Source organism: Aristolochia californica, unplaced genomic scaffold, assembly GCF_029961685.1.
Source record: "Aristolochia californica isolate CCGP_79_NKW_82.1479 unplaced genomic scaffold, dmAriCali1.0.hap1 SCAF_2, whole genome shotgun sequence".
Classification (NCBI taxonomy): domain Eukaryota; kingdom Viridiplantae; phylum Streptophyta; class Magnoliopsida; order Piperales; family Aristolochiaceae; genus Aristolochia; species Aristolochia californica.
In genome coordinates, this window is record NW_027181881.1 from 45013767 (window position 1) to 45037074 (window position 23308).

At 38.4% G+C, this 23308-nt stretch overlaps 3 protein-coding genes, 1 long non-coding RNA gene and 1 pseudogene across 4 annotated transcripts; 3 read left to right on the forward strand and 2 right to left on the reverse strand.

The window, feature by feature from the left end:
- Positions 1–368: 368 nt before the first annotated feature.
- LOC137955150 (uncharacterized) lies at positions 369–4822 on the reverse strand. The gene is made up of 9 exons (XM_068802021.1): positions 4583–4822; positions 4042–4458; positions 3781–3943; positions 3461–3702; positions 2441–3352; positions 1880–2288; positions 1533–1796; positions 1219–1424; positions 369–1079 (listed from the first exon to the last, which is right to left on the reverse strand). The coding sequence occupies exons 1-9, from the start codon at positions 4820–4822 to the stop codon at positions 369–371; spliced, it is 3564 nt and encodes a 1187-aa protein (XP_068658122.1).
- Positions 4823–13529: 8707 nt separating this feature from the next.
- On the forward strand, positions 13530–15915 carry LOC137956404 (beta-fructofuranosidase, insoluble isoenzyme 1-like). Its single transcript, XM_068803889.1, has 4 exons — positions 13530–14546; positions 14969–15207; positions 15314–15404; positions 15500–15915. The coding sequence occupies exons 1-4, from the start codon at positions 13530–13532 to the stop codon at positions 15677–15679; spliced, it is 1527 nt and encodes a 508-aa protein (XP_068659990.1). The 3' UTR covers positions 15680–15915.
- A 242-nt stretch (positions 15916–16157) lies between these two features.
- Positions 16158–19097, reverse strand: LOC137955151 (pentatricopeptide repeat-containing protein At4g21065-like). Its single transcript, XM_068802022.1, has one exon. The coding sequence runs from the start codon at positions 19095–19097 to the stop codon at positions 17202–17204; it is 1896 nt and encodes a 631-aa protein (XP_068658123.1). The 3' UTR covers positions 16158–17201.
- Positions 16233–16839, forward strand: LOC137956406 (putative germin-like protein 9-2; annotated as a pseudogene).
- Positions 19098–19447: 350 nt separating the features above from the next.
- On the forward strand, positions 19448–22542 carry LOC137956837 (uncharacterized). Its single transcript, XR_011113277.1, has 2 exons — positions 19448–19740; positions 21980–22542. It is a non-coding gene; the product is annotated as an uncharacterized lncRNA (long non-coding RNA).
- Positions 22543–23308: the final 766 nt, after the last annotated feature.

The following is a 23308-nucleotide window of genomic DNA, read 5'->3' on the forward strand; positions in this document are numbered from 1 at the left end:
AAGAAAAGCCACCGAGGGAGTATGACTGCATACAGCCATTTCAGAAAGTCATATTCCTAGTATTTTTATGATTTAAATGTCACCCATGTATTATAGACTTCTTATTTAACTGGAATTGAAATAATTTTGAAGTAGAGTGTTACTTTTATGACTAAAATTTATTAAAAGAATATGAACATAAATACTATCCATACAATCAACATAACCCAAAACAAAGTGTCAACTTTAAATTGATAAGAGGATATATACATACCCCATAAGCAAGAGAACAAAGAGAGGGAACAAACAACAGAGGACTCCTGGTCCAAATTCTTCTCTTGGTCTATACTATCCATACAATCAGCATAACCCAAAACCAAGTATCAACTTTAAATTGATAAGAGGATATATAGATACCCCATAAGCAAGAGAACAAAGAGAGGGAACAAACAACAGAGGACTTCAAGTCCATCATATTCTTCTCTTGAGTTCAACCAAGACAAGGATTCCTCCCTGCAATTTCTTTGTTTCATATCATTGCATTCACCCTTTCCTTGCTGTGCCATTTCAATGTGAGATAAAATGTGCGGGAAGACTTTCTTATGAGACTCTTCTCCAATCAAAAGGTCTGAATGCCCAAAACCCTCCAAAACCAGTCTCTTATGATGAAATCCAGGTTGGTGAAGACGCATGTACTGATGAGCCAGTAAAGATGTTTGTGGAGTGACCAAGAGAGGTCTTCCACCTGAGATATAAAGCGTGGGAACTGCCATTCTTTCTGGGTGCATCAGATATGTGTTTCTTCCTTTGGAGTCAATAATGAATCCCGAGAGGCAGACACTTCTGAGGTGGGGGAAAGCTGACAGGGGAAGTCTTGGCAGGATCTGTTTGTTTAACCAGTAATGCATTTTGTCACTAATATTGTTATGCCAAAACGTGTTACCAAAGATGCCTGAGAAGATCTCGCATTCCTCACAAGTGCATCTCTCATAGCGAGGGATCAGTCGGGCTATGTATTTGATAAATCGATGCCGAAAGCTATCCTCTGAATTTTGGAACATAGTCAAGATTGTATCCTTTCCAAGTATAGCCATGGAGAGCTGCAAATTGGTTAAGACAGAAATATGCAGTTAACAAATCTTTACGACTGATTTGAGCTAGTTAGCTCCAAATCTCTGGTCACCATGATGCATGGCCTATTCTACTTGTTTGAGCAGATGGTAGAACGTAGGAACTCACAGGAATGAGAGGAAGCCTCATCTTTAAAAGTGAAGAAGTAGTTAACTTGAAGAACATTGAAGAGTTGGTGCATGACAAAGAAGCAATTTGTGTTGAGGATATATGGCCCCCCATAAGAGCTATATGAATTGCCAGCCCACCAACACAATGTGCTACCACATGAAGTTTCACTGATGACCCATGCAGCTCTAGAATCTTTCCAACCACTATATTGACAGTATTCAGAAATAGAAAAACCACTGTCAATTCATTTATTAATAGAACGAAATGAAACCTAGAATTAGAAATGAGTAATACAGCATTGTGATATGTACCTGCAGGTATGTCAAACTTTCCAATATCTTCAATTGTAAAGTTCTTTGACGGGTGGAGCGGATGCAGTCTAGGTTGCAGGAGCCATGTCTCGTAACCTTCTTCAATTAGTCTTCTAACAAGATCAGTCGGTTCAGTTGGCAAACAAAAACTCTCTGTTGAATGCCCATTGATAAGAAGAACAGGATATGGTTTCATCTTCCCTTCAAACTTCCATGGATTTTGATTACATTTCCATTGTCTACAACTAATGGTAACTCCATCACCTACCCGAAAAACAAATAACTGAGAAATTTAGTAGTTCTATTTTTAACAGAGAATATCATAGATATCTTATATTTCGTAATACCTGATTTCACCTCATGACTGATACTAAATGGGTAATCTGTGTTGGTCATATCCTTCAGACAAAAGTCTGCATGGTGTGATCGAGGTATCTGTAGAATATAAGTCCTGCATAGGCTTTTCAGAAAAGCAAATACAAACATCCATTTATTGGTCCCTGTCATAGTTATCAAGCTCCTCAGTAGCTGAAATGGTGACAAACAAAGCTCTCCCTGAAGATCAGTCGGTGTCTCCATTAGGTGGAGGGACTCTCTCATCTCGTTATCATCTTTTCTACCAAGTTTCTTTAGCCTTATGTTCAATGTGGTGGATTCTCTCCAAGCATAAGCAGCTAGAAGATAAGGATTCATAATCTTCTTCCCTTCAAGATAATATCTGCAAAGAACTTCTACTCTATCAGTAAGATTCTGAATCTACAAACACATAAAGTGAAGAGTAAGTGCACCCATTTTAAAATCTCAGTTAATTTCATACATTACCTTGAACCTGATGATGAAACCAAGAGAAGATGGTAGGACATGTACTGTGTATATGGTGTTCGTCTGCTGCTGCTGCACATAGATACCTTCCCATCTATAATATAAAGTTTATCTTTCTCCACACCTTGTATGACAACATATCCTCTAACCTCTCCTTTAAGAATCGAGTCCTTGATCCAATCTCTTTCTTCATGATGCTCCAGGGTTTTGCAATTCATTCTCATTGTAAGATAAGCTGCACAGGGCATGCCTCCCACATAGCCCATAAGGGTCTCTCTTATAATCACTATTTTAGTACTAATGTTGGCAGGCTCAGCAAAAGAATCCAGTTTCTCGTTCAATCCACTGTTTGGGCTAATGTTAACTACTCTGGCAATTCTTTCAGAATTCTGTTGACCTGTAAAGGGCATAGGTTGTGCTAAAGGGAGCTTTGGTGTCATTAAGTTCTTATACCTGTGGACCTCTTGTACCAAGTGTCGGCTGACATGCTCAGCTGCTGCTGCAATCGTAAGACATGGATTTATGCCCACTGGGCAAGGAATGAGAGACGCATCGCAAACGTATAGACCATGGTTCACCGAGACTGGTGGACCCTCTGCGTCGAAAACTTGACCATCTGGGTTGCAGACTCCATTTGAAGGATTTGATGCTGCATTGCAGCTTCCTAACAGATGAACAGAAGAACTCCTGAACCTTGACATGAACAGAATCCCTCCCAATCTCTTTGTAAGCCTTTGGAGTACTTGGACCTTATGAGGTAGTAGTGGGTCTGTTGGAGGAGTGAAACAGATCTTTTCGGTGTTTTCATCTAATGTAACTCGCCCATCGGCTTCATCATATCCCATCATATTGAGCACCATGGATTGAGTAGCTTTTAGGCCCATCATGTGTTTGACCTTATCAATTAACCCATGCAAGAACCAGTAACCAGATGGCCAACCGTAGGTGGAAATCCCCTTAAATACTAAGGATGGATATGCAATTGGAAGCACTCCATTCTGCAGAAGAATAGCCATTTCAAAATATCTAAAAAACTGCACGTGACAGTAGAAAAGAAGCTGAAATGGATTCAAAAACTGGAGATCCAGGATTATGAAGGTGAATACCTGAATTGTGAATCCCAGAGAAGAAGTATAGGATGAAGAAATAGCTGGCCCAGGTCTATCTTGAAAAGGAACACGAGATAATTGCTCCTTGCTCAGTCCATTGGCATGCAATGGTGCTCTACTTCCAACAACATAAGACACATTGTTGCCGTTGCAGCTAAGTCCAAAACCAAGTCTCTCTGAAAGCCTTAATCCTCTCCTTTGCGATTGAAACAATATGTCTGTAGTGCCCAAGACACCAGCTGCAACTCCATGCCGCTTTAATCACTAAGAAATAAACTCATCATGGTTAAGCATAGATCTTTCAGTAAAAAACATACCTGAAAGAACCACAAAATCTGCACAAACATATTCAAATTCATCCGAGTAGACCCGCCACCTTCTTTTCTTTCTTTCATCAATTCTCCCTAGTCCTTCATAATCTGCATCTCGGTTCTTCACTACAAACCGAACTGAACATCCAGTCTTCACTATGCATCCAGCCTTACGATCGAAACATAAATTCAGTTTGTCAAAAGATGTGAAGAACTTAAACACAAATACGAAGACAAATATTGGAAGAATGTCTACAATAATGATACCTGAATTGCCCGAGCCAAATAATTCTTATCAATGGAGTTCTTAGCATTATATGGACAGCCAGACATACAATTCCCACATGCTAAGCAGCTCCCAAGGGACTGAGGCCCTGTTGAAGCTTGGTCATCTTTTCCACCAAAATTCACTGTCAATTTGATCGAATCAGGCCTAATGTCTTCGATCTCTTCAGCTATTTCTCTCATCACAGCGGCACTAGGGAATTCTACAGGAAGACTTTGGGGCTTCAAAATTTCCAGCGCGGATAATTCACAGGCTTCCCAGTCTTTCTCCCATTCCCTAGGCCACTTTGGATTCTTCCTTGTACGTGCAGGAGTTGATACCAGAACTCCAGCATTCACTAGAGAACCTCCGCCGAGCCCACAAACCACTCCTGTTAATGAATCACCTTGTATGTGTACCTGCAGGATCATTGAATTCGTTGGTTTTTCGCTACTGGTTTAGTTTGATATTCAGCTAGATTTATATTTCATCGCTAGCAGAAGTGGCTGGAATTAGTGGAGAAGAAAAGCGGGAAGTCCCAACCTGAAACAGAGCGTCTTTCCGGCCAAAATCCAAACCCCAGTTTCTCATATCCATCCTAACAGCGGACAACATCTGAACACTGTTAGTCGGGAAGTCTTCGGCTTCCCATCTTCGACCTTTCTCGATCAAACAGACCTTAAAGCTCGCCATCGATAACCTGCATGCTGCGACGGAGCCCCCATAACCCGACCCAACGACCACCGCGTCGTAGCTACCTTCGTGAACATCTCTTCTGTCCATTCTCTGCAACCTACATTCCGTACTCGCCAAATGCTGACTACCGGATTTATAGCTGCACGAAACGTCGACAAGGAGAAACTTAAAGAGTATTCCAGTGTATATTCGAGTTGTTTGTATTCAGATAAAATTCTCACGGGAGAATCTGCGGCTGCCATTTGACGTTTGGGTTGATACAAAAGACGCTGATGCGGCATTGGTCTTCTTGACGAAACCGAGGGCAGTAATAACGTACGATATTTCCAAACTATTTGAAAATGGGATCGTTAGCTACCCACCTTGTTATTCTAACAGCAAGCAGCCAAAATTGTCCCACAGTTCTCCCCAGGACTGCCTAGCGCAAAGAATCCGTGAGAACAGGAAAGTTAAAACAGATAAGCTGATTAATCTCTGAGGTCTTTCTTTATAAATATTAGAGGACTAGACGGCAAGAATCAGCAGTGGATTCCAACACTTATAGCAGCCATTAACCATATCCTTCACTGGAATCTCTTGGAATAATGAGCAGGACAAACAATGGCGTCAAGGACTAAGCGAGAGGATTTAAATTTGGAAACAGTTTGCGACGGCTGAGTTTAAAGTGAAAAAGAACAAAATCCAAATGGAACCCACGAAAGAAGGGTTCAAATGCTGACAGTTCTTGATGAAATAACGTTTATGCTATGGATTTCGCAACTAACCTCCGCAGGTTGATGTTTGTAGAAAAATGGATACACAGAAGATGCCTCCATTTATCAGTCCGAATAATTTTTGAACAATCAGGCTTGCTTAAACTGGCTTTCAAAAGCTCTCTTTTAAAGCCACTGGACTATGGGCACGCAGAAGAGAAATCTCCAGGCCTTTGGGTGGGTGCTCCAATAGAGACCAATAGCTTGTGTTTCTATAAGGTCATCTGCAAATGGAGTGAGACGGACAAAATTGGTTGTATTTCTCAAGCAAGTTTCATGGGTGAAAACCAGTTTTCAACCGAGGATGGATAACTATTCTAAGACACAGGAATTAAAAAGAATGAATACTTGTGTGAATTAAGGATTAAGGAAGGGTTTGGAATCCTAAAAAAGAAAAGAAAATTTGATCATTATTATTTCTAAAAATAATTATTAAAATAAGATAATGATCAAATTCTTTATTTCGCTAACTATTTTTTGGAATAATAATGGTTAAATTCTTATCTTTTTTTTTTTCCATCAGTTCCAGCTAGGGGTGACTTCGAATGAGCCGGCTCGCGAGCGGCTCGAGTTCGGCTCGGTTCGATTCGTTATCTATCGAGTTCAAGCTCTGAAATCAACTCGTTTACCTTAACGAGCCGAGCTCAACCAAAGCCAGGTTCGGTTCTTTGGCTCGCGAGCGAGCTCAAGGTGAGTCGGGATCGGGGGAGCGTGAGCGAGAGCGAGGGGGGGGGGGGATTTTCCTCCCCTCGTCACCGCCGAGCCCCTCCTGTCAGCTATTGTCGTCGCCTCTACCGCCGTCGACAGCTGTTTGTCGGCCGCCTCTATGGCCGTCCATTCGATTTCTTCCTCTCCTCGCCGTCGCCGCTTCCATCACCGTCGCCGTCATCCCCGGCGTCGTAACCCCCTCCCCTCCATGTCGTCTCAGCGGAAAACCTGAACCAGTAAGTTCAGGGGAGAAATAATCTCCCCCTCCCCCACGCGAAGATGATTTCACAGTGCGATTTAGCACGTGCGAGATCATAAAGTAAAAAAAAAAAAAAAATTCCTTAAACTCTCCTTCCTCATAGCTCTTGAAAAAATTAAAAATTCATTTTATAAAAATAAGTTTCTATGATGTCTCATGTTTTTTTAAAAAAAATTCTAATTAAAAATTCTTATTAAAAATCATATAATTTTCTAAGTAAGATTTTCCTACCAAAATGGGGTAGAAAACTGTATAGAAAATTTTTGAATAAGTATATAACAGTTGATGTTGTAATACTTTTAGCATGAAGCAATTTTCATTGCAATTTTGTGTTTGACATTTTATTTGATTAAAAATTTATCGATAAGTATAATAATATATTTGATTGATTATTAATTTTTATTTATATCCCTAGAAGAGGCAATAAAAGGTACATTTAACTTTCCTAAGAAAATTTTAAAATATTTCTTGTAATTTTCTAATAAGTCGCTAATAGTAATAGGATTTTATTTAAAGATTTTTTTGGGAATATGTATCATAGGAAAATATTTTTAGTTTTTTCTAGAATATAAATTTTCATCTAGGGGCACTAAAGAGGTCATAGTAAATTTATAGCCAAATTCAAAAATTACAAACAAACTAGACAACAATTGGAGTAAAAAAGATTAATATTGGTGCATTTTAATCTATTATTGAAATTCAATCTTGAACCTCCCCTATCATTATTTTTTTTAAATATATGCATAATTTTATATATAATTTATTAGAAGTCACCCCTACATGCGAGATCATAAACAAGGGGGAAAAAAACTTTTTGTCCCTTCCCCATGGCTCTTGAAGAAATTGAAAAGATATTTTAGTAGAAATACGTTTCTAGAGTATTAGTGGTTTTTTCAATAAATGTTGAAAAAATATTTTTAATAGAAATATAGGGATAATTAGCGCCTCATGTTTTTTGAAAATATTTTTCTAATTATAAATTCTTGTTAAAAAATCATATAATTTTCTAAGCAAGATTTTTTTGCCAAGATGGGCTAGAAAATCGTATAGAAAAATTTTGAATAAGTATTTGACAGTTGATGATATAATCTTTTTAGCATGAGGCAATTTTTATTGTAATTTTGTGTTTGATATTTTATTTGATTAAAAAGTTATCGATAAGTATAATAATATATTAAATTAATTATTAATTATTATTTATTTCTGTAGAAAAGGTAATAAGAGGTCCATTTAACTTTCCTTAAAAAATTTAAAATATTTCTTGTAATTTTCTAGTAAGTCTCTAATAGTAACAGGATTTTATTTAAAGGATTTAAGTTTTTATTTTCAGTTATTGTAAGTTGATCGTGATATTTCATTTAATTTTGTTATGTTTGATTATTGTATGGAATTTATTCATAATGTTATGCATTGTATGGAGTATTTAGACTATTTTATGGAGTGTATAAACAATTTCATGGAGTGTTTATAGAATGTATAGACAATTTTATGGAGTGTTTATGGAGTGTTTATGGAGTGTTTATGCAGGTATGATGTATATAGATTATGCCCAATTTTAAGTAGAGGTCATGCCGAATTTTATATAAGTATTATATACATAGATTATGCTCAATTTTAAGTAGAGGTCATACCCAATTTTATACATGTATTATATATATAGGTTATGCCCAATTTTATGTAGAGGTCATACCCAATTTTATGTAACATATATGCATAATTTTATATACAATTTATTTTATATATATTTTTTGAAAAGTTTTAAATGTATGTTGAAGTTCGAGCTCGGCTCGAACTCGGTTAAAATTTTTGGGCAGACGAGGTTCGGCTCAAAATATTTGAATCAAACTTGGTTCAAACATATGCAGGTTCGGGCTCGACTCGGCTCGATGCCACCCCTAGTTCCAACATACCCTAAAAGAAAAGAGATTATCCCCTACCATTCATTGTTTGGAAAACCCAAATTCAAGCATATGCTCAACAATCCATTAAACATAGTCTAGAGTCTTAGTGTTTAGAAACATTGTTTTACCTCAATCAACTTTGAAACTATTTCTATTTATCCTTTCAAATGTGTTAAATGTCAGAGCTAGGTGGTTCCAGTCCACCTGGGTTAAGTTTCGTCCACTCCTGGTCCACTGATGGGTTAGTTACTTGGTTTTCCGCACTTAACATACCGGTCTTTTGGGTTGTATTGGCTAAGCGTTTGATATCAAATGCAACTAAAATTTAGTTATTCACAACTTATGAGGCTTCCAAAAATAGGAAACCTTGTGAGAGAAATTGAAAGCCCAAGACTGCATTGCTAACTAGAAAACTATTGCAAGCATAGACATTAGAGCATATTTTTTCTAATTCTTAGTGAGTAGAGTTCCTATTTTTAAAAGGGCCAAGTTATGGTTGAAAATAAAATTATAGTTTCTCGATTTTGAGGAAGAAAATTGCTCTCCCTTCTTAGTATTGATCCATATTAGAGAAAATTAAGGTGTAATATCAGATTTTTTTGTGAAGTTAGATATTAAAATTTTATTGCTAGGTACCAAAGTAATCATTTGATAATATTAAAAACATGTATAATTAGAAATATGAAGATTAATTTTTAATTAGTAATTTTAAAAATATGAGTTACATTAAACGAACATGAGGGCCATAATTTTCTGCATTTGTTATCCCCGTGGGTTAATCTATCTGGTATATTTCTGCATCCATGGAACTCATTACAGTCAATTCCAACTCCCAAAACTTCTGAAACATTTAGTATCCGATTCTCTGCACACTGGATCCATTCTCTCAGGTCGGCTTTAATCCACGATAACATCCCTTCTTCTTCACATGTAACCCACTCGCCCAATAGTGCTTACCACCATCAAACCTACATTTCCTTTCTCTGTGTTTCGAACATACAAAGCCGAACACGACTAGAAGAAGAAGGGTCCTCTCTATCTTGTCACGATCCTGCCATCTTCCTCACCTTCCACTCGGTTGAATGATCCGTAGTGCGGGATCAAATCTCAATCGCAGTGTGGTTGTCTTTACACTGGTCAGGAATTCGGCAACGTGACTAAACAATTCCATCGTGCTTTTGGCGACCAGTGACTACTTCCCACATTGGCGACCGAGAGAGGAAAAAGTGAAAAACCAGAAAATTTCTGTTTCTTTTGGGCAGAGAAGATCAGGTTTCTCTGGCACTCGAGAGAAAAAAGTCTGGTGCGTGCAGTTCCACTACGAAAGACTTTACCTGCTAACCAGAAACAGAGAACTCGAGAAGAGATTCTCGGTGGGACAAGATCAGTTATTGGTGAAAGGCGTAAGTTTTTACAGAAAGAGGATGATGGAACATTTGCCTAGCAGAAACTTGCATTCTCATTATTTCTCTTACAGAGGATTCTTGCAAGGATCCAGACTGGTTTTTAAATGATTTTTTACTTTCAGATACAAAGCTTTGATAACAAACAGCTGATTAAGTTCTTAAATGATTTTTGGCCATCCAACAAACTTTTGGTAGCCAGCCGATTGGATTCGGCAACTCGTCAACTTTTGGATGGACAGTCGTGAGCGGAAATCGAATCCAGAAATGTGGCTGTCGTCACCTTTACGTGGTTTGACGCCAAAAGTCATCATCGTTGATCCAATATTCTCTCTGAAACTTGAATTAACGATGTTAGACTCCCAACTGCTCCTTCACTTCTCCACGGAAACGATATGAAAAAAGGGATAAGCTTCTCATTCAAATTGTGGGGAGTATTTTTATGGAACTATAAAAAAAAAATTGTTTGAAACTAGAAAAGGTCAAGGAGGCTGTCTATCATGGGAAAGTTTTTGTTTTCTGCTAAAGTAAAGGATAATGTTGAAAATGTCCTGCAATTCTAAGAACAATAATCCATAAAACCTAATGTTGGACCTAATTTTAGCAAGCTCGTGCATCCATTTGATTGTTATCCATTGATAGAGAGAAAGAGAGTTATGGTTGAGAAAGAGAATTTTAATCCCTCACTTTTGGGAGAGAAAAACTATTCATAACTTTTTAAGTTATAATCAATTGCCCCACTAATCACCCCTAATGTCTAGTTGGCTCCTATCCAGAAATGTCCTATCCATATAAAAGTTAGACTCATTCAACTCAGCTCGAGGTCAAACTTGAAATAAGGGTCGTTAAGTGTACCAAGTCAAACTAGAGATTTTATAAGTTCGACTTATTAGCTCGTGAGCCGACTCCTTAGTATATTTTTTTATGAAAATACTATTTACTCTAATTACTCTCGTTAATTTCATCTTTAGTTGGTTGATAGTTGTTCTTATTTATCTTAAACCTCAAAGATGATTGATTATTCTAACCCTTTTAGGTCCCTCAACATCTAATGTTGTTGTTTGTTAATGGAATAAACATTATAGATAGAGGTGTTTGATTTTTGTTTTAGGTCTATTAAGTCGGTTATTATACATTAGTATGTTCCATTGCAAAGTCTTGGACTCCTCTGTGATAGTTTAAAGTTTGATGGTACTAAGTTCATCATAATATTCTCTTTATTTATTTTTATAATTTTTTAGTTTTAAATGTAGGTTAGAGCTCGAACCCAACTTGAGCTCAAGCCGTTAAAATTTTTGGGCTAGAGCTCAATTCTAATTTTTTAGACTGAGTTTGAGTTTGGACTCAAGTTCAAAATATTCAAATTAAACAAAACTCGAATATATGAAGTTCAGCTCAATACCACCCTTATTTTGACAGCGGCTAGCCAATACACCCAACAGACCGATCTGTTAGGTGCGAAAAGTTACCGCCTACAAGAGTGGACGAAACCACTCTCATACCCACCCCGCCTATTCTTGACCGCCTCTCACGGGATTCGAATGCTAGACGTGGCGTGCCCAACTCTGATACCATGATAGTGGCTTAGCCAATACAATCCAACAGACCGATCTCTTAGGTGCGAAGAGTTACCGCCTACAAGAGTTGACGGAACCACTCTGACATATCTAGCCCTATCCACATCCACAAAGACTCATTAATCCATATTGGTCCCCAAGTTCACTCTCAGCTCCTATACACAAACACTCGTTGATTCAATGTATTGAGATAAAGGAATATATTAACATAGTATAAGTTAGCTATACATTATTTCAGATATGTTTCAATATCTAACAATCTCGAATTTTCATTTTAATGAAGTTATTAGAGTTTTACTGCTCGGTATAAATATACTATTGAAGAATAATCATTCACTCGACTTTTATAAAAGATGACGTAGAATACCATGAAGTGGGTCCAACACGATGCTCCTTTGTGTTGTTTTACCTATTCATGGTTGCCATATTATCTAGAAGATATTAAAAAAAAATTAGAATATTCTCCATTTTTTTAACATAATAACACAAATAACTAATTTTTAAAATTATTTACACAAATACCCAACTTTGACCAATCAACTACACATGTATACACTCAAGTTTTGACCGATTGCATGGTGCCACATCATCATGCCAAATCAACACCTATAGATTCTTACACCACATCAACTGACACATCATCAGAAAGCCATGTCATATACCTTAGGATGTCATGTCATCTTAACACATCATCAAATAAATATTTTTAATTTTTTTTTTTAGAATTTTAAATTAAAAAATAAAATATTATTTTTAAATATTTATACATATAAGGTAATAAAACTTGTACTGATAAATTAAACTTTAAAATAATATTTTTAATAAATTTTCAATTAAAATATTTTATATCAATAATAAAAGGTGATAAATAGCTAAGAATATATTATTTTTATTAATTAATACGTATTTTATGTTTAGATATTATAAAAAGGTAGAATATTTGTACCAAAAAATAAGAATTTTAAAACTAAATATTGTATTAAATTAAATAGTATCTTAAAGTAAAATAAAATATTAATTATATTAAAAAGAATTTTGAAATAATTAATAATCAAATTTTTATTTTTTTATCAAAATTTGTAAGAATTTTAAAAACCAGAAATTACTATTTAAAAAAATTAATTAAAAATTAACCTAAATCAATACTGAGAAGAAAATGGAAGAGAAAAGGTAAACTAGACTTATGTGCCATTTAGTGAGATGACTTGTTATCCTACGTGGAGGATTATGTGCTTAGTGATGGAACTTGTTATCCTTTGACTGTACACACGTGCAGTTGATGTCAAATTTAAGTATTTTTGCAAATAAGTTAAAATTTTGATTATTTTGTTAAAAAAAAATTGTGTGATATCCAAAAATTTCCTATAAAAAACTGGTCAAGAATTTACTAATTTTCTTTCCCTTGTTTGTTCCTTTTTCCGATAATTTCTGTCCTCCACTACAATTCCTCTATTTAAGGCCTGCAGCTGGAGCAAGCCTTCGTCCAGGCTCCAGCCATACCTCGGGCCCTTTCCTTCCATGGCGACCCAGAAAGTCTTCCCTCCCCCCGTCTGGGTCGTCTTCCTCTTCTGTTCCCTCACCATACTCGCCCCAGATACCTCTGTCGAGGCCTCACATGCGCACTACATCCATCTGCAGTCCACGGAGCAATCCATAGTCACCCCGCTTTACAGAACTGCGTACCATTTCCAGCCCTCGAAGAACTGGATCAACGGTGTGTACATTTTCGAACTACTTGTTTCTTTCAACCGTTTCTCGTTTCTTTTCGGGAGGGCGGGGTTACTGTGAGCCGAAGCCGTCGGCGCCCCCGGGGCAGCGAGGGGGTGATGTAGAATGATTTAATGTTTTTCTGTTGTCCAAGATCATGTTTTGGTTGTTGCTAACACAAGTTTCTGCTTGTTTTGGGTGCACCCATGACTACTGCGGCGAATGATCAGACCCAAATGGTAACTTCGTTCTTCCTCTTCCTCTTCTATTTTCATAGAACTTTGTTCTTCGAGTTTTCACTGCCTGAACCTCCACATATAAGGAATGGGTTTTGGCTCTGACTCGAAAGCTATGCTCTCCCATACTTTATATGGCAGTTCTTTTATTGGAGTGGTTTACTGTGGGATTTCGGATGAGCTTTTGTGTCTTTAACTTTTCAGTTCCGCTTCAAATGGCTGAATCGGTTTATTTCAAATAAACAGGGCCGATGTACTATAATGGCTTCTATCATTTCTTCTACCAATACAATCCCTACGGTGCTGTTTGGGGCAACATTGTGTGGGCACACTCTGTCTCAAAGGACTTGATCAACTGGAAGCCCCTCAAGCCTGCAATTTTCCCTTCTAAGCCTTTTGATATCAATGGATGCTGGTCCGGGTCTGCCACCATCCTGCCTGGGAACAAACCTGTCATACTCTACACAGGGATTGATACCCAGAATAGACAAGTCCAGAACATTGCTGTACCCAAGGATCTCTCGGACCCGTATCTAGTTGAATGGGAAAAGCCTGATCACAACCCCTTAATGGTACCTACCCAGGAAAACGGTGTTAATGCCAGTTCTTTCCGTGACCCTACCACTGCCTGGTTTGCTGATGGGCACTGGAAAGTCCTGGTGGGCAACAAAAGAAGAAAAAGAGGAATGGCTCTCTTATACAGAAGCAAAGACTTCAAGCATTGGGTCAAAGCAAAACATCCTTTGCATTCGTCTAAGGATACTGGGATGTGGGAGTGCCCTGACTTCTATCCTGTTTCTGAGGATGGGAGAAGACACGGCTTGGATACTTCAATAACTGGAAATGGTGTTAAACATGTTTTGAAAGTCAGTCTGGATGATACCAAGTTTGAGTACTACACTGTTGGTCGCTATATTCGCCAGTTCGATAGGTACGTCCCACAAAACACGTCTGCTGACGATGCTACAGGGTTGAGGTATGACTATGGGAAATTTTATGCCTCGAAGACAGTTTTTGATCAATCAAAGAACCGGAGAGTGCTCTGGGGCTGGATGAACGAGTCTGATAGTGTGAATGATGATATCTCCAAGGGCTGGGCTGGCGTCCAGGCAATTCCAAGGACCGTGTGGCTTGATACCAGCGGAAAGCAGCTTCTGCAATGGCCTGTAGAGGAGATTGAATCTCTGCGAGAGAGTGGAGTTCAAATGCACAATACGCACATTAGCCCTGGACAGCATGTTAAAGTACAGGGGATAACAGCTTCGCAGGTTAGTTTCTGAATTTTTCCACTGTTGGGGATGATTATCATAGGGTTAGTCGCCTTTTTTCTTTAATTTGTTGAGTTTATCTGTGTTAACTCATTAGTGAAGACCTATATGATTGTGAAAATGCTTATAACTAGTAACAATTTCATCAGACTTCAGTGATGCTAGTGACTGACAGGAGTGAAGCCTTGCTCTTTTGCATGATCTCCTTAGTTTATCTAGCTGTCGAAATGCAATTTTACATTGGATTTTTTGCCTTTAGATGTGTGCGCTAAAGTTGATCTAAAGAGCTGTTTTTTGGTGTTGTTCTGGGAATAGAACAGAGTTGCCATAAGTTGTTTTGAGTTTTTCTTTTACTGGGGAAAGCTTTAGCAGTTGATAAAACAACTATGACTCATTAACAACTCTGATTATCGTTCCAACAGGCTGATGTCGAAGTTACATTCGATCTGCCGATGTTGGAAAATGCTGAGGTATTCGACTCTCAGTGGACCAACCCTCAGCACCTGTGTAATCAAAAGGATTCCAAGGCCGCTGGTTCAATTGGGCCTTTTGGTTTGTTAATTTTAGCCTCAGAAAATTTGGATGAATACAGTGCGGTGTACTTCCGTGTTTTTAAAGATGGCAACAAGCCTGTAGTCGTCATGTGCTCTGACCAAAGCAGGTACTCTTTTCTTTTTCTTGCCTAATATGCTCCAGGAAGTAACAAAAGTTGATTAAATATGCATTTATATCCAATTAGCTAATTAATTTCCGTGTTCTTCTAACAGGTCGACTTTAAGACCAGAAGTAGATAAAACTACATATGGAGGGTTTGTAGACGTAGACTTGAAGGATGGGAAGCTGTCACTCAGGAGTCTGGTAAGCTTCGACCCTTCCACTATGCTGTCTTCTAACTAATGCTCAGCTGTTTGGGGAATTGACCAAGCTATACTCTCCTCCTGTTTTTTACGTAGATTGACCACTCTATTATCGAGAGTTTCGGCGCTGGAGGAAAAACTTGCATGACAGCTCGAGTTTACCCAACAAAGGCTCTGGGTGAGAAGGCGAATTTGTTTGCATTCAATTACGGCAGGCAGCCTGTAACAATTTCGAAGCTGGAAGCATGGAGCGTGTCTAAAGCAATAATCAATTAGAACTGAGTTCAATTAATCTAATTGTATTTCAGTTTCCTTACGGAGGGACATTAATTGCTCAAGATTTCTAATCGTAACTTTAGCCTTAAACATCTCCGACTACAACCCAAACCGAATCGTCGTGTGACATGAAATACAAAGAGAGCGAAGAAATAGATTAAGAGTTACAACCTCAAAGAGGCACAGAGGCATTATTCACTGGAACAGTTCCATTAAATACCAAGACATAAGGGTGAGTCCTGCCTTTATCTTTTGCATCCGTCTTAAACAACTTGGCAAGGATGTTAACATCGATGCCAGACGCAAAGAGTGCTCGGAATATGCACAGAACCAGCATTGGCACCGCCGTAGGCCGACAGAGCCACTGCTGGGTAATGTGCGTTGCTGTTGTACTGATACTGTACGAGTCCCTTTGGAAATTGTTGCAGGCCATTGTTTTCAGCTGCTCCTAGGAAACAAAAATTCCCAAACATATAAATTCGGCTCTAATGAAAGATTTGTCAATCACTGAGAAAAAACCAAAGCGCGGAGACATTCTCGTTTTTTGCAAACAATGGATCTAAGCATTGCCGGACACGCAGTCCTCTTGCTGTTAATTGCAAGCTTTACATCACTGATTGTTAACGCAGGGGACCCTGACATCCTCTCAGACTTCATCCTGCCTCAGAATGTCAATGCCGTTGATGGCAACTTCTTCACCTTTTCTGGGGAATGCGATTGAGTCAGGTGATCCCCCAACCTTAACGATCACAAGAGCGGGCACAGCTCAGTTCCCTGCTCTCGATGGTCAGAGCGACTCCTATTCTCTACAGCAATTCCCCGTGGGTCGATCAACTGACCACACTCACATCCTTGCTGAGCTGTTTCTGGTAATTGATGGGTCCATCGAGGTGGGTTTAGTTGATACAACTAACAAACTCTACACTCAGACACTGCAAGTCGCAGAAATGTTTCTCTTCCCCAAGGGGCTTGTGCATTACTAGTATAATGCAGACCCAGCAACTGGAATCTCTGAATTTGGTGGTGCAAATGCTGGCACTATGTTGATTCCTTCTTGGCTCTTTAACACCAGCATTGATGAAGGGATCCTTGCCAAATCTTTCAAAACAGATGTGGCCACCATTCAGAAAATCAAGGCCAGTTTTGCACCCAAGGCATAGACGTTCTGGACGACTGTTGCCACTAAGAAGATAAAAAGCTGCTTTGCTCACTCTTATCATTCCAAAAGCTCTGATCTTTATTCTGAAATAAATCACTGTTGTTAGTTTTTAATTTCTTTACCAACCATTTGTTCTTCAGCTGTTCAATCATATGGCTTTAATTTAATGTCAACGGTAGAATCAACGAACTGAGGTTCTTGAATTTTCCACATCTTTTGGATAGTATCCGTGAGTGAAAAGCCTCTGTCACTGATTTTTACATCAGCCAGAACAGATGTTATCAGTTCTATACTTGGCTTACCTGGAGGACTCTGAGTATAACGGTCATAACGGTCATAATAAACCAATCTCGAAAGCTTCAATCACCAGTAATCCCCACATGAACAAGATCCCTCACCGAAATGGTGAAACCTGTTTGCATCTCGAACTATAACTTCTCTCTGTTCAATCTTTGAAACTAGTTTAATGAATGTGTGGCAGTCCCCACAAACTCTGAGGTTCTTTGTGATCCTGATTGTTGTTCCCGGAGGAGTACTAATCAGACCAAAAGCAATCGCCAATTTTTCACTGTGAGTGTACAAAATGCCTACCTTATGCTCCTCATCTACGTCATGTAGCACAAATTTTGTATCAGGAACATATCCACCCAGCTCCAACTTTACACTCAAGCTCTTGAGTTTTTCATAGATCTCCACAGAACAAGGATGGGTCCTGTCCCCAACTCCAAATCGGTGGGTCCTGTTGTTGACCTCGATCCAAGTCCAACCTGGAATTTTCTTCAATCTTCTGCTGGTCATTAGGTCCCTTACCCTGGCAACATCATCCCACCTGCCTGCTTTTGCATAAACATTTGAAAGCAGTACATAATATCCAGGATTTGAAGACTGCAACTCCAAAAGACATTCTGCAGCCTTCTCGGCTAATGCAATATTGCCATGGATCCGACAAGCACCCAGCAGAGCACCCCACAACCCCTCATCTTTCTCTACAACCATTGCACCCATCAGTTCAAGCACCTCATTAAATCTCCCAGCACGACCTAGAAGGTCAACCATACACGTATAGTGTTTCACATCAGGCATTATAGAGTAGTCTTCCCGCATTGAACTAAACCACCTCTTGCCTTCTTTCACCAAGCCTGCATGACTGCAGGCATATAGAACTGAAACAAAGGTGATCCTGTTGGGCAAAATCCCACTCTGTAACATCAAAGGAAACAACTCTAGAGCTTTCTGTCCAAACCCATGTATCCCATATGCCGATATCATGGCGCTCCATGAAACTACATTCTTTTCCTTCATCATGTCAAAAATCTGCCTTGCAGATTCCACACTCCCACACTTGGCATACATATCTATCATTGCAGTTCCCAAAATCACATCTAACGAAAACTTCCTCTCTAAAACATAATCATGAATATACTTGGCCTTATGCATGGCGCCTAGTTTTGCACAGGCATAGGCAGTTGTCACCAGTGTGACCTTATCTGGGACAACCCCTTCTTCCTTCATTCTATTGAACAAGAGCAAGGACTCGTGGGCCGCTCCACACTCTGCATATCCATCGATCATGACAGTCCACGTGACCAAGTCTCTCTTCGGCATGTCATCAAATACTTTCCTAGCATCTTCAACGTCTCCACATTGGGCATACATATCTACAATGGCCGCCGATACAAAAAGATCAGAATCCAACCCGGACTTGCACACAAGAACGTGAATCTCTCTACCCATCTGAAGGTTACAGGTATTCCTGCAAGCCCTAAAAACGAAGGGTAAGGTGTAGTTGTTGAGACGAAGCCCTAACCGCACAATTTCTTTAAAAATCCGCATGCAACCATCGTAGTCCCCAGCCTTCGCAAACCCTCCAACCATTACGCCCCAAGAGACGGCATCTCGCTCTTCTGTGGTACCGAAAAGAGTATAACCATCATCCAAGGCCTTATACCGTGCATACATATACAAAAGTTTGTTCGTCACGAGAAGACTTTGAAGCATCCCAAGGACCGTGACTTGTCCATGAATTTGCTTAACTTCAGAGACATTCCGACAGCTCTTTAGATCAGAAATGAAGAATCTGGGATCAAGAGAGTCGGGGAAACGGCCTTCAGAGATCTGAGGTAGAGATTCGGGGCGAGAGACTTCTTGTTGCTGCTGTTGATGCTGGAAGGAATCTACAACAGCCAAAGCAGAAGAAAACGAAAAAGAGTTTCTTGCATAGTTATAAAGAGAGCAGTTCCGACATCTGAATTTGATCATAGGGATAATCAACGGCTAATTTCCTCAAAAAACAAGCGGGAAATGTAGCAAATTCTACCTCACATCATTTTAAGCATTTGCCCCCAAAGCCTTTTGCTGCTCGACACCGGCGAGCCGCCCCTTAACCTACCCAAACCCACCCAAGACTATTTAAAAACCCAATAAGAGATTAACCCAACCCATTGCAGACCTTAGACTATGGTGTCACAAACGGTCCCTGAATAAAACGATAATAATTTAAATCATTATCTTATTTTTACTAACTTATTTTTTTCCTTTTTTTTTTTTCAATTCTAGGGAGCAACAAATATACATTTTCCGTGTCATACGTGTTTCTTTCTTGTGTTTTGCCCTCTCGTTCGGGCAAATCTGCCTCTCCTCCTCCTCTGACAGAAATTTAATCCAGAAATTGCCCTACATTTCTGGCCTTCGTCTTTGATTCTCGCCGACTTGCCCATCCAACTGCGCGGCCTGGTCTTTGCAGCTCCGTTCGGCGTTGCCTGCTCGCTCTCTTTTTGTCTATTTCTCTCCCACAATAGTCTCAACTCGGAAAACAACAAGGCAATGGGAACGACTGTATTTCTCCTCTTCTTCGCTTCCATTCTTCTCGGCGGGTCGCTGATTCCTAGCAACATGATCACAGGTATTTATTTCTTTCTTCCTCTTTATGCAAACATTTATGGTTTAGTTTTATGTTAAGTTTTATCGATCGATAGGTTGTTCTTTTGTTTTCAACCCTCTCTCGGAAGCTGTTTACCCTGCTTCACTTTTGCCTGTAAAACACTAAAACCCCTTCTTCTTTTCTCCCATCTATCGAGAAGAGCACATTAGCTGTTGCTAACCACGATACTTTCACCCGGATCACCGAAACTTGCACAAAATGGATCCATAGACTCAAAGAACAAAAAACGAATCTGTAATCTATGGCATCTATAATTGGCCAATCGAACCATCTCAACAAATTACACAGATTAGAGCATGCTTTCTTTTGCTTTAAGCAAATCCGAATAGCTTCTATTTTTTTTCTTTTAATTTTTTTTATCGCAATATTATTCCTATGAGTAATCACAGAAAGATCTGCCGAAACTTTTCTTCTCTGGCAGATACATGACTTTGATTATTTCCTTTCTTCTCATCCTAGTTACAGCTTACCTCGTTCCAAGTTATCGACACAACACGTTTTCAGGTGTTTTTCGTTACTGCACAACCGCTTTTGAATTAAGATCTAGAAATGATTTGGTTAATAATTTAGCTTAATTAAAAAATCTCGACATGATTTGATGTCAAGATTGTGATTTTTTTTAACATGCATCTTGGTGGACAAATATCTCCGAAATATGGAATTTCACGAGCGTCGTATCTGGCAGTTGCGTGCTTCGTGAAAAAAGCCAACTAGCAAAGTTGGTCAATTGCCTTTTTGTCCCGCACTACTAACATTACACATGTAAAGTGTAAACATGTAAAGTGTAAAAAACCTCTAGTGCGCATTAGTGATGGGTAAAAGTGAAATACAATTGTATTTCGTTTTTCCCCATCTCTCGCATAAAATGATGGTAAGTAAAATTCGAAGGGTTGAGCTTGGATTTTATTTACCATCGTTCAAATACATCTCGTTTGTCGGGGATAATTGGGGAGGAACCTTGTTGAACGACGTTTCGGAGAATTTTTTTTTTTCTCTCTCACGACTTTCGACTTCTCTTCTCTCTCAGCCTCCTTCTCCTCTTCCTCTTTGTCGCATAACACGGGAGGCCGAGCCTTTGTTGTAGAGCCTCTCATCTCCCTCTCTTCTCGCTCTCGGCGTTCCGTTGGAGCGTCGCTTCAGTCGCCGTTGCCCGTTGGCCCGTTGTCGTAGTCTCCTGCCGTTGAGGAAGACGATGGTTTAATTTTTTCTAAGTCAGGAAAAATTAAACCGTCGTAAAAATAATAATTTATATTTTTTATAAAATAATTATTGTTATCTATTTAATATATTTAATTTATAATTATTATATTAAATTAGTGATTTAATAGTCATAATTAAAATATTTAATAAATTATTTTGGTTTAATTATCCCATTGTTATAATTAATTAAACTAATGGTTTTAAATTTTGTGAAAAATATATTATTAATTAATAATACATAAAAATATATTACGTTATTGATAAATATATATTTATTTATTATATTAAATTAGTGGTTTTTAAGGTTAAAACGGGTCTTATGTTATTAAAAAATAATTTATTTATTTATTATATTCACTTATGTTTTTTTATTTTTTATTTATTTTTAATAATTTATTTTCGTTGCACGTACTCATAGGGAGTCTACAGTACAATCTGCAAGAACATCATATTATCGAGATATTTTAGTAATTTAGATGTGGTAAAATTATTGACTATTATATTTTAATGTCACTAAATATTTTTTATGTTGTACTTTTGTATGAATAAATATAATTTTTTTATATTAAAAAGGTGATTGAGTTATATTTGTATTATTTTTATTTTTATTATTATGATATTTGTATTGTACCGATATTTGTATAATTATTTTATATTAAGATATTATAAAATTAAAATTTGATTATAAATTTAATAATATAAAAGTAAACATTTATTTAATTATTATATTTAATATAATTTATTTATTTACTAATATTAATTTAATTTTTTGATAATCAAATATATTAAAATATTTTATTTAATAAATAATCTATATGCACTTTAAACCACACTTTGTGTACACTAATAAAAACAAATACTTTATATTACATTTTCTATTGTTTATACTAACACAAATAAATATTTAACAATACACTTTCCATTCCGCACACAGACAAGTACAGACAAGTACTTTACCTGCCCTTTCACTTTCACTTTCCCAATCAATAGTTTTCTGCAGCTCTTGGCAGTTCAAGCAGTGAGAAGTTTTCGACAGCCGGTGGTCGTGCTGGTGTTGGTGCTGGTGGTCGCGGTGTAACAGGAAGTGCCGGAGGTTCGCCTGGAAAAGGGACTGGGTCAAGTTCAGGTGCTGGTACGATCCCTTTGATTGCTGGTGCGGGGGCGGCTGCCGGCGCTACCCATCCCCACCGCACTACTAATACAGCCCCTGTCGCAGTCCTCAATCCCTCTGCGAGCCTCGCTGCATTTGTCTTTTTGATATTCGTACTCATCTTTCCGTTCATGGGGTGAATTGGAAACTTGGAATACCCATTTTAGCTGGGTTTGAGATAAAAATGGGTCTGCTTCGGAAGAATCCCTTTGATGAAGATAAGAATCGAGGAGAGCTTAATGCGTATCTTCTCCCGGCAAATGGGTATGTTCAGGTCCTAGGAAATAGAAAACTAGATGATAGATTGTTTGCAGTTTCTTTGCGTTTTTCTTGTTCCGTCACTCTGCTTATATGAGAAACTTTTGATTTACCTGTAAATGATTCTGCTTAATTGAGATATATTGTTGTTGAAATATCTTATTTCATAAATTGCATACTAAATAAAATCCAGCTGAAAATAGGTGGGAATCATATGATCAAATCATCAACCATCCCCAGTTAATTATATTCTCAATTAGTACTCAACAAAACCGAATTAGCATTCAATAAAACCGATTCACAAGCTGTTCAAGATATAAATCGATTCAATAACTGAATTAGCTTGTAAACCAATTTGTTACGATATATTTGATTACAAAAATATTTTTTACCTTCATTGTTATTATTGGTTCCCTCTTTAATTGTTTTATGATTGCTCTTATTTATCTCAAACTTTAAAGACTATCAATTGTTCAACCCTTTCAAATTCCTCAACATCTTGTTTGTTTTTGTGTGAAACCAACTTCCCAGGAGGTAACCCATCCTAAGATTATTTTCGCTCAGGCTGGCTAAACTTCAGAGTTCTTAGTCAGATAGCTAGCCAATAGAACCCGAAAATACTAACCGTTTAAGGTGCGGAAAGCCAAGTACCTAACCCATCAGTGGACCAGGGGCAGACAGAACCTAACCTAGGTAGACCGGAACCACCTAGCTCTGACACTCACCCCGCCTATTTTAGAGCCGTCTCTCACGGAATTTGAACGGCGGCTAGCCAATACAACCTAACAGACTGATCTGTCAGGTGCGGAATGCTACCGCCTACAAAAGTGGATGGAACCACTCTGACACCCACCCTACCCATTCTTGACCGCCTCTCATGGGATTCGAACGCGGGACGTGGCGTGCCCAGCTCTGATACCA